The 11,107-nt window shown below is 50.4% G+C and overlaps 2 protein-coding genes across 3 annotated transcripts; both read right to left on the reverse strand.

Annotated features, from left to right (window-relative positions):
• Positions 1–469: 469 nt before the first annotated feature.
• LOC121603600 (V-type proton ATPase subunit B) lies at positions 470–5,956 on the reverse strand. Its single transcript, XM_041932574.1, has 4 exons — positions 5,843–5,956; positions 5,581–5,746; positions 4,231–4,556; positions 470–4,163 (listed from the first exon to the last, which is right to left on the reverse strand). The coding sequence occupies exons 2-4, from the start codon at positions 5,675–5,677 to the stop codon at positions 3,090–3,092; spliced, it is 1,497 nt and encodes a 498-aa protein (XP_041788508.1). The 5' UTR covers positions 5,678–5,746; positions 5,843–5,956; the 3' UTR covers positions 470–3,089.
• Positions 5,957–6,118: 162 nt separating this feature from the next.
• On the reverse strand, positions 6,119–10,498 carry LOC121603599 (Alstrom syndrome protein 1 homolog a-like). Of its 2 annotated transcripts, XR_006006685.1 has the most exons (3): positions 6,754–10,498; positions 6,522–6,667; positions 6,119–6,236 (listed from the first exon to the last, which is right to left on the reverse strand). XR_006006685.1 is itself a non-coding variant. In XM_041932573.1 (2 exons), the coding sequence occupies exons 1-2, from the start codon at positions 10,348–10,350 to the stop codon at positions 6,599–6,601; spliced, it is 3,666 nt and encodes a 1,221-aa protein (XP_041788507.1). In that variant the 5' UTR covers positions 10,351–10,498; the 3' UTR covers positions 6,490–6,598. The 2 variants fall into 2 exon arrangements, 1 of the variants encoding a protein (XP_041788507.1); XM_041932573.1 differs by lacking the exon at positions 6,119–6,236 and having other exon boundaries at positions 6,490–6,667.
• Between the last annotated feature and the right edge of the window lie 609 nt (positions 10,499–11,107).

Here is an 11,107-nt window from a genome sequence, read left to right on the forward strand (position 1 = left end):
AAGTCGATTTTCCAACCTGCCAGACAGAAGACAAAACTTTTCACCACGTGCGAAAGCGTCGAAAGGAAACAAGGGCAAACAAACATCCCGCCAGGACGCACACGAAGAAAGGTAGAATTCGGTTCTCTTGCTGCCACAGCGAATGGCACGACAATGCGAGCACGCACCGAGCGGACGACGAAAGAACCTGCCGCCTGCTCCACTTTCTGTATTTATCTTTCTTTGCGTAGAACCACATTCCTAACTCTTCCCAATCATCGACGGGACGTTTGATGGGTTGACTTCGAACTCAGGCTGATAAGTGTAAATAAATGGAACACTTTGGGAATCGCCCGAACTGGGCCACTAAGTGTCTCCTGCTTTTAAAAGGACAGCGAAAACAGAAATGAGTCTCACGGGACACGGAGAGCACCGATCGTGGCGTTAGGAATTGTTGGAGATCTTAGGAGAGAGCTACCGCACGGTCCGGTTTTTTTTTTTTTTGTGGACTTTACACTTTATTCTTATCATTCTCAACGATGGACCTAATACAGGATGACATAATCTGCACACTGAAATACACCACCCACTACCTGCCACTGTACTTTCTGCAACACGGCAACAACGGCCTTCCATCTCGGCTCGCTTCCGCTTTGCTGTGTGTATTGTTTTCCGTTACTTTTGTTGTTTGTGGCAACATTAATTTTGTTACATTTGATCAAGATTTGTTGTGTTTTGTGTGTGTGTGTGTTGTTGTTGTTGTTCTCTGAAGTATTTAGTAATTATACAACAATAATATAGTTTAGATTAACGCTACCAGTTAACCGTTCTATTCCGCACCGGTAGCATGAAACACAGTTCCGCGGTAGAACAATTCGCTACATCGCTTGCAAGTGCTTTATTCATCTCGCGCAGAGGCTAAAGATGCTACTGTATCTTCCCATCGGCGGTATATGATTAATAAGGACAGTGCTGCACATTTTAAGCCTGCTCGGGCCGCTAATGTGGGCGGGAGCATCGAGGGCGGGTTTTTTTTTAATATAATCGTAAAACGTACACACGGATCTTCTGTGTGCATTAGGTAGAGCCTTATATCTTATGGACAGTATAACATAAGTAACATAGTAGCATACGGACACCAAACTCTTCCCCAGCAAAACGCTTCTCCCCGCTTGAGGCGAACGGTCGCATCACCCGCTACTGTTCCCTAAGATAAGCAACGAACCTGTGAAAAAGAGCTTGATAGAGCGTGCACTACGGTACAGATGCCGAAATTGCATACCCACACACACACACACACTGACAGACTGATGATCTTCAGAGTACCTCTATCCCTTTGCCTAACCATCCTTGTTCGTGTATCGTCACCCTCGCAAAAACGTGGTCTATTTAAAAGGGGATTTAGTTGCGAATGCAAATTTGTACGATGGCATTAGATGGCATAGCCAAGAGTGACGACGGTGAAGGAAGGCTATAGCCCAGAAACGGAGTACCGTCTGTACGTGTGTGTGTGTGTGTGTGTGTGTGCTTTCCGGCAGCTTCCCGCTGGTGTAGTAACGTAAACCCCTCTCACGGTCCGTTTTTTAGAACAACCGGCGAACAGTAACAGATGCACGCCGGAACGCAACAGAAGCGCAGATCGTGTCCGCTGGAACGAGCTCGCCGCAGCAAGAAAAAAAATAGAAGAAACAAAACAAAGTTACTAATTAATTTACGAAACATTCCTTACAAACGACGACAAAAAAAAAGTTGTATATACGAAGAATTATGTAAAAAGGAAACGCCTTAGCTATGCTCTTAATCGATACTAACAAAGAATGGGTTTGATTAAACATGGAGCCCTTTGGAGTCTCGGCTCCTTCGAGTGCTCCTCCTACCTTACTAACGAATCAAGAATAATGTTGCTCTCTAAAGCAATATATATGTAGGTGTGAATGCTAATATAGATCGTGCTGTGTGCGTAGTGTGCTTTGCCTCATATCTCGATCACACACCGACCCCCCCAGGATGTCGATTCATAAACGTGCCGATGGGGATGAGCGTGTTTCGAGCGTGCCGTACTTTGCACACCCTTCAGTTTCTGCCATTTTCTGTCGATGAATTTCAAAATAGCTTTCCAGCGTAACCGGCGGCACATACAGTCAAACGAGGGGCGTGTCCCATCGGTCCCCGACCGGTCGAATGATCCCACGGAAGTGAAGCGACGAGTCCCTTCACGGTGTTATGATCTGATGGTGAGCTGTCCGTTGCGATACGCGCATTCGCTGGCTCGATCGTTCGATCGCGAAGACCGGATGCTGTTTACGATCTTCACAAATCGCTCTTACCGGCCGGTACGGTACGATCATTGGGGTTGCTGCTTTTCGTGCGACTCTTGGCTTTTTTCGTCGTTTTTTGTCGTCGTTTTTTGTTTGATGTTGTTTTTCCCTTTGTTGGCTTGGTTTGGATACGTTTTTCCCTTCTTTTTTTTCCTTCTAGTGAAGCAGCAATCGCAATGCTCGTACCTGATGCGTGTACGATCATCCTCCGAGCTGGACCGTGGTCGTATGCCATTGTTGCTGTATGATGTAGTGTTTTTCGTGCCAAACAGCAGCTGCAAAACTATTCCGAAATCATCGTACGATGTTGTTAGCATGGCAGTCAAAGTATTATCTCGTGTCGTATTTGTATCGTGAATTTAGTGAAAGTAGGCACTCAAAACACGTCTACCATCGGCCACACAGACACACACACACACGCTTACGCAAAGCTCGCACGTGAAGAAAGGAGGAAGCTCCTTTCGACAAAGCGCCACCATTAACAGTGCTAAAACGGGGGAACCAAATAGATTAAAGGTAGATCCATTCATTGTGTGGACTTGTAAGGAATGCATTAACGTGGTATTTCATAGATGTTATGTCTTGTTCAGTTCGTAGTACCACTATTTACAAAACATACGCACACGCATCTACCATTTGCTTCATTGCGATAAGATTAAAAAGTGGAGGTGGCCCTTCTTGCCAGCCTCCAATACCGAAAGACAAAAACAAACAAACAATTGCACTACAATCTACCGTCAGTATCGAACGGACAATGCGAACGAGCGCGAGAGGGATGAAGGGATCGAGCGCTTAATGGCGCGAGTCGCGCGGGTAGAACTCGGCCAGGATCGAGGCCGGGATACGCTTGAGCATCTCCTTCGGGAAGATACGCAGCAGCTGCCAGCCGATGTCGAGCGACTCGAACACGGTGCGGTTCTCGTAGTTGCCCTGCGAGATGAAGTTCTTCTCGAACTTGGTCAAGAACTCCAGGTACAGCAGATCGTCGGGCGTGAGCGCCTCCTCGCCGACGACGGCCTTCATGGCCTGCACGTCCTTGCCGATGGCGTAGCAAGCGTACAGCTGGTTCGACACGTCGGAGTGATCCTTGCGCGTCATGCCCTCGCCGATGGCGGACTTCATCAGACGGGACAGCGACGGCAGCACGTTCACCGGCGGGTAGATCTGCCGATTGTGCAGCTGACGGTCGACGTAGATCTGGCCCTCGGTAATGTAACCGGTCAAATCCGGAATCGGATGGGTGATGTCGTCGTTCGGCATGGTCAGGATGGGGATCTGCGTGATCGAACCGTTGCGGCCCTCGACACGTCCGGCCCGCTCGTAGATGGTGGCCAAATCGGTGTACATGTAGCCGGGGAAACCGCGACGTCCGGGCACCTCCTCACGGGCGGCCGACACCTCACGCAGCGCCTCGGCGTACGACGACATGTCGGTAAGGATGACCAGCACGTGCTTCTCGCACTGGTAGGCCAAGAACTCGGCCGCCGTCAGTGCCAGACGCGGCGTAATGATACGCTCGATGGTGGGATCGTTGGCCAGGTTCAAGAACAGGCACACGTTCTCCATCGAACCGTTCTCCTCGAAGTCCTGCTTGAAGAAACGGGCCGTCTCCATGTTCACACCCATGGCGGCGAACACGATGGCGAAGTTGTCCTCGTGCTCGTCCAGCACCGACTTACCCGTTTGCTTCACCAGACCGGCCTGGCGACAGATCTGGGCGGCAATTTCATTGTGCGGCAGACCGGCAGCCGAGAAGATCGGAATCTTCTGACCACGGGCGATCGAGTTCATCACATCGATGGCGGAGATACCGGTCTGGATCATTTCCTCCGGGTAGATACGCGACCACGGGTTGATCGGTTGACCCTGCAGCGGCACATGGTGCGTGGTTAGTCGATGCCGTCGAGCGCAATGCCAAGTGTTTTTAACGTACCTGAATGTCGAGGAAATCTTCGGCCAGAATTGGCGGGCCCTTGTCGATGGGCTTGCCGGAACCGTTGAACACGCGGCCCAACATGTCCTCCGACACGGGCGTACGCAGAATGTCGCCGGTGAACTCGCACACCGTGTTCTTGGCATCGATACCGGACGTACCTTCGAACACCTGGACGACGGCCTTCGAGCCGCTCACTTCCAGCACCTGACCGGAGCGGATGGTGCCATCGCTCAAGCGCAGCTGCACGATTTCGGCAAACTTCGGGAACTTCACCTCATCCAGAATGACCAGCGGTCCGTTTACACCGGACACGGTTTTGTAGACTGAAAGGGGAAATTTGGAAGCGAATTAATGACCTGCCACGCTAAGCGCACGAGTTCGATACATTTGCATAAAACACTGTAGCTTTGTTGTCGATCAGGCGTCGAACATTCGCAAACTTGGTCCCATTCGCTGCGAGGGGTGGTATCGCGTTTACGTAATATCGCCATGTGATAAACGCAGCGCAAAAGAAAAACCAATCATGTGACAACGCGACCACAACACGATGACCAGATAACGAAGATGCTGCTAAAATGTTTGATTTTAAGTTTAATTTCAATGATGGATTCATTCTCATCCCAGGATGCCATTTTTGTCCTGCCAAAAAATCGCAAAACATTCATCCATTCTACCACTACACACACACACCTACACATTGTCATGCACACACGCACTCATGTTCATATACCCTTTTCACACTCCCTGTGTAAACATCGCACCGGTGCGAAAGAGATAAGAAGAACAGCGCTGCTCGATTCCACACACTCCCTCTCTCGCAGGAGATGGTGTGCGTGAGCATTCGCCTACAGTCAGGTGTTTTGACAGTCATGTGACATAAAAACACCTATTCCAATTGCTTTGGGAAATATGATATGATTTTTATACAATTTTGCAACCATTTTTGCGTTATTTTCCCGTACAAACGAACACGTTGCGTAATACTACATCTTTTAGATGTAAAAATTAACTTCTGGCAAGGAGATAGTGCATACTAGGGGCCATTTTGCAGTAGCAGAAATGGTGAAAAGTTTACATGATAAATTCGATTAAGTGGCTTTAATCATTTCATTTGCTACTTTTGCTGCTGTTGCGTATTCAGTAATGGCCATTGCATCTAAAAAGCTAACAAATCGAAGTCAAAACTGATTTCTTTGCTGGGGTATCACTTCACCGCTCGTCACATGACATCTTGCGGGCAAACTAAAAGTTGGCCATCGTCGTAACTTTTTGCTCTTCTTGTTCTTCGCCTCGTCCGAAGCTCCCAGCTTGCACTCTCCGTACTTGCGGATAATCCTTTCTACTTACTCAAGCGTGGCTGGGAGATGAAATCACGCGAAACTGCCAGAACGTGTTCCTTGTGGGCCTGGTGGGCCGACAGGGTCTTATTGTACATCGTCGACATCGTTGCTCCTTCGCCGTATAACCTTCTGCTGCTACCGATTAGCTGTATGCAATGATGCTGCTGCTGCTGCTGGAAAAAATGTTACAAAAATCACGCCCAATGGAGGATTAGGATTGGGGAACGAGCACCGGTACGAATGTACGAATGTATGGACGACTTTTCTACCTTCAACGAACACTACTGATTGAGTTCAACCGCAGCACAGATAGTTTAATGCGAACGAGATGAACGACGGCGACGAACACGAATGCGATGGAGATTTTTTTATTAATTCTGTCATGTGATGAAGAAACGAAAGGTGCGCAATGGCCGGGTTCGTCCCAGATCCAGGTTGCTGTCGTGATGACATTTGGCTTTGACAGTCGGGAACAACTTTCAATCGTGCGCAAATGAAAACTTTTAAAAATTCGTTGTATTTGTGTTTTCTAGCTCTGTTTAATATTTAGTGATTTTTTGGAGAGCGTTTATTGCCGTATTTTCATAAATTGTGATTTTCTATCCCAAAATTGAGAGGATTTTTGAACAGTGATCTGATACAGCCTTTTAAAATAGAGTTCTCCTGGAAACGAACGTAGCACGATGGGTATTGATCGGTCATTTGCAACATATTTTGAAAAAATCGAATTTTTAGGATTTAATATTAAGGATCAAAAATGATAAAATATGGATCATTATTTTGCAATACAAATTGTTGGAATTGGAAAATACATTCTAATAAACGTCGTTGAGTTTAAATACATCTTGTGATATAATCTGAAGATTTTTTTATGTATCCATGTACAAAACCAGTACAGGCAAATGTAATCAAGATGTAATATTTTCAAACATTTATTATTAAACTTACATGAACACACATGTTTTGTTATTGTCACTAAACTGATCAACCATTAAAATGGATAGGCTCAACAGAACTCACAGTGACTAATCCTGAATGACTCGAACACTGTTCGATAGGTCAACTTGCCCTTTCAGCACTTTTCGTTGCAGATTCTGCGAAAGAAAGTTAAAACGATAATTAGTTCCAAACCATCCAACCAATTCGAAACATCCCGTACCCCTTCCCCATCACCTTATACCTTGTTGTACACATCCTTGAGTATTCGATTTTTGCGCTTCAAATTGTTGAAACGTTCAATCTCCCGCTTTCGCTGCACCTCCGGCAGATTGCGAACCTGCCGGCGGGTGTTTTCCCGGATGGCACGCGTCGACGCAAACACGCGCCTCTGGCTGAGCGGTGGTGGCGGTAGCTGACCCCTTCCTCCCACCGCGCTCGTCTTGCGAAGCGAGTCGTCCGACGTGAGCAGCAGCAACCGTTGCCGCTGCTGGTTCCGCTTGCTTCGTAGTTTGTTCAGCTCGCTTATACACTGCCGGCGCTCCTCGATACGGCTCAACGTTGCCGGACAGGACCGGCGGAACTGTTCCCGCAGCGTGAGCATCTTTTCCGACACATTGTCCTTCCCATTTTCGGGTTCACTTTCCCCGGCACTACCGCTGCTACCCTCATTATCGGTCGATAGTGACGATGGATGGCGCACCGGTGGTGCTGATCCGTAGTTATCGTGACGGTTCCGTTCCGCAGCCGTCGTCCCTTCAAACGTAATAACGTACGCGATGGAGGAGGGTTTCGTTTGGGCCTGCTTGTCTTGCCGACCGGTTGCCGTGCGGTCGATAATTTCCGTTCGCCGTGGATTGCCGTGCGCTTCTACGGTGGGTTCACGCTGCCCGCAGGGACAGTTACATTGGACAATGGGAAGGCCGCCTTCCGCAACGCCTGTCCTGCCAACGGTCGATGGAACCTGTACGGATGCCGTCACACCAGCGCTCTTCTGCTTCTTTTCCCCAAAAATGGGCTTGGTACGCAAAATGGAATCGGTTGTTTGTGTGCCAGCCGTGCGCCCTCCTTTCGTTGCCAGGGGCAACGATGGTCTTCTCGACTTGATGTCATAGTGGTGCGTTGTGGTGGTGTTCGTGAGCGTCGTAACGACCGGTATCGATATCGAATCGGAAGATATAAACTCCGGCGACAGGATCGTATTGTTCGAGGACGAAATCGGTCGCCGACTGTCGCCGCCCGTTCCCTTCGACATTTTGTTGAGCGCGTACCGATCCTTACCGAAGGCGTGATGGTTTTCCTTCTCCTGCTGGAGCGGATGGTGTCTGCGATCACTCCTGCGGCTGCTGCTGTACGGGCGGGTGTACAGGTGGTTCTGCTCCTCGAACACACGGCGCGTACGAACCTGATCATAGTTTTCCACAAACTTGTCCTGCTTCTGCTTTATAAAGGTGGGAATGCTCACATCCGACGGTGTGGTCGTAAGCTCGATGGGCGTCTCCAGCTTGGAGCGATTTTTTATCACCTTCGCCATGTGATAGTGTGAGTTCCAGGCCGTACTGGCGGTGCTATTTTTCGAGCAGCTGCTGTCAGCCGAAACCGGATCATGTACCGACGTGTACACCGTTCCACTGCGCTCGCTGGGTAGGGTCGGTGGAGCAGCCGTGGGCGCGTTCGCCGGGTGCGTCGGTTCCGCCGTGACCGTTGAGCCCGGATTGAGCAGTAGCATTTTCTTCACCAGCAGCTGTTCTATCTCACGATCAATCTTTGCCAGCTGTGGATCGTGCGCACGCTCCTGGTTGAGCCGTTGCAGTTGTTTAAAATTCTCATACTCCACCTCAGAGTGCGTCATGGGCCGCAGATACTCCTGCATGGCTTTGCGCACCCGCCGATCGCGCGGTTCCGGGGCGGACAGCTTTCGCGGAGGGTTCTCCTTCGTTGTGCCCACCGACACCGGCAGCGAGGATACGGTGCGATGGGAAGAGTTCTCAATCGAAACCAATCCACCGGTGGAAGTGGTGCTGTGACGCACGTTATTGCCCTCATTCGATCCGGAAGGGGACGCTTTCACCGAGCCTTCCGATACGTTGGAGCTTCCGACAGGTGCTGCCGGATGCTTCGTCTCCTCGATGACCTCCACCAGACCGATGCTTCGATCCAGCTGTGGCGGCGATTCGTCCTTCTCGCTACAAGGACTCACATCGTCGTACACATTGTCGTCCTCCTGTTGTACCGCTTTCGAGCAGCCACCTGCATCCTCCACTGCCGTCTCCTCGATGGTCTGCTCCTGCTTCTCTCTGCGCTTTCTAACATCCTTCCCATAGTCGTGCAGCAACTGTTCCCGCGTTCTTCGCTTCGGATCGTGCCGCGAAAGCTTGCGGAATATTTTATCGATCAAACTTTCCTTCACACCTGTTGGCATGCTCGCCAGCTCGCAGATCGAGTTGTACAGCGTCAGCCCGAGCTTCACCTCGTCGTCAAAGGTGGGACGCAGCGAGCAACCACTGGCGCTGGCCTCATTTACCCCCGACGAGGATGTCGTGTCCGACGAGGACTGTACCGGCGTGGAAGCGGAAGCAGCAACCGAGGGAGTGTTATTTCCCGTTGCCGGCACCGAAGGCGAGAAGAATTCGAAACTTTCCGCCGCATCGACCGAGCCCGCCAGCGTGTAGCTATCGGCCGTACCGATGGCTTTGTCCTGCCGCTGGTAGGGCAGTGACGATTCGTCGTGTCGTCGCGTTACTTGAATGCCACGCGATTCCCGCCCGCGTGACTGGAGCGTCGTTTGCGTAGCTTTAGCTTCCTCGCCCTCATTCCGTCTCACCGCTGCCGGGGGTGGTGGCGCTGACTGCAATGGTGCCATCTTCGGTGTGCTTTGTGCATCCGGCTTCGCTCGCATAATCGATGTGTCCTCGCCGCGTGCGGCAGCCTTTTTCTCCCGTTCTTCCCGCTGCCGCACAACAATCACGCTCCGATCGAAGGTCAATCCCTTGCGGGCGAAGTAACGCTGCAGGCACCGTTTCTCGGTTTCGTTCAGATCGGCCGCACCGCAGAACTGGAGCCGCTCGCTCGAATCGTACCCTATGTCCCCGAGCGAATCCCACTCCAGCCGTTGCTTGTTCGAGGCGATACTGCTGACGGGCGAAAGGTCCTTCGTGCTGTCCAGCGGTTCCTCTACCGTGCCCGGGGCGTGCGTTTTCACCACCGGCCGGATTGGATCATCTTCCGTGGCCACCGTCTGTGTGCTGGTTTCGTGCACGACGAGCCGCGGCGAATGTTCCTTAGCCGTCGAGGCTGCTGGCGGACCCGGCTGGGCGTACGTAATCGGAGCAATGGTGGTCGCGGTGGTTGGAACGCCCAGCGTTATGGTCGGCGGTGGGGGAAGATTGATTTCGATCACCGACTCGAGATTAAAGTTGAAGTTCCTGCCACTCTTTTGCTCCATCTTTTTCTCGCGCACCGTCACGCCGCCCTGCTTTGCATCGGCCGTATCCGTCGCCACAGCGCCTACTGCCTTGTCGGGTGTTTTGTTTGCGTTCGATTTCCCACTCCCGGCGGACGCATTTCGTAGCGACTTTTCGCTCTCGTCCAGTTGCTGTTGTTCCGCCTTTTTGCGCAGCGTGGCCAAATTTTCCATCGACTTGCCGAGCCCGGATCGTTCGGCCGTGGCATGGCAGGCGCGCCGCTGCAGTTCGTCCAGGCAGGGAAGGCTGCCGTCGCTGGAGGAGCGCGTCGCGCTGGACATACGGCGCAGGCGAAGATATTTCTCCAGGTCCCGGTTGCGGCCGTGCTCCATGTAGTAGTGCATGATCAAGTCCGTCACACGATCGCTTTGCGACATTTTCACTTCGTTTGGTGGATTTTCACACACAAAAACGGAACTGTTTCAGATCGCTAGATTTTCCAAACAAAGCTGCATCGCTGGTGGTGGTGTGGCGCGCTCGAAAAATTCCGTTACGAAAAACAAGCGTTGACAGCTTTGAGAAGGAAAAGGAAACAAACAAAACATAGCAACGGCGTGCGTTTCACTGCGGAATTCGGTACGGACATGCGGACGTCGGATTTCGTACAGTAAAGAAAAACGCAAAATATTAATTTGGGCAAATCATAACTTTTTTATACATTTATTATGAGAGCTTGTGTGAAAAATAGTTGTTAAAACATAAATTCTACAAGAATGCCAACAAATCCAGCACAGTGGGTTTGTACTAAAATTCGATACAGCCACACACCAAGCGGACGGTAGCGCAAGCCATACAACAAACGGGCACAATTTGAACGTGCCCATTCAACGGCTTTGAAACTCAACTGTGTGCAAAGATAGTTCACATTGTATACAATTTTCGAGGGAGTTGAAATATCATATTCAGATTGCAATTAGATTTTCATTTGAATGTTTAGAATATTGAGCATAAAACTGAGTTAGCTGTGTGCTAGCTATAGCTACAGCCCCGAATGTACTGTAAATAGCTTTGTGTGTGTATCGTGCGTGTGTGTTTGTGTGTGTTTAGTTTTGTTGCCATGGTAGTGGTACGATCATCTCACTGCCCGTCGCCACCGCTGCGCAGCGTGTGTGAAGACAAACGTCAAAAGAAGAA

This window comes from Anopheles merus, chromosome 2R, assembly GCF_017562075.2.
Source record: "Anopheles merus strain MAF chromosome 2R, AmerM5.1, whole genome shotgun sequence".
NCBI lineage: Eukaryota > Metazoa > Arthropoda > Insecta > Diptera > Culicidae > Anopheles > Anopheles merus.

What these genes read in the sequence shown, in the direction of transcription:
- LOC121603600 (XM_041932574.1), bottom strand. Translation starts at nt 5,677, where the DNA reads ATGTCGACGATGTACAATAAGACCCTGTCGGCCCACCAGGCCCACAAG. An exon ending in CATCTCCCAGCCACGCTTGA is followed by an intron (nt 4,557 to 5,580) that starts GTAAGTAGAAAG and finishes TTCCCCTTTCAG; the next exon opens with TCTACAAAACCGTGTCCGGT. An exon ending in AAGATTTCCTCGACATTCAG is followed by an intron (nt 4,164 to 4,230) that starts GTACGTTAAAAA and finishes GTGCCGCTGCAG; the next exon opens with GGTCAACCGATCAACCCGTG.
- LOC121603599 (XM_041932573.1), bottom strand. Translation starts at nt 10,350, where the DNA reads ATGTCGCAAAGCGATCGTGTGACGGACTTGATCATGCACTACTACATG. An exon ending in TCAAGGATGTGTACAACAAG is followed by an intron (nt 6,668 to 6,753) that starts GTATAAGGTGAT and finishes TTTCTTTCGCAG; the next exon opens with AATCTGCAACGAAAAGTGCT.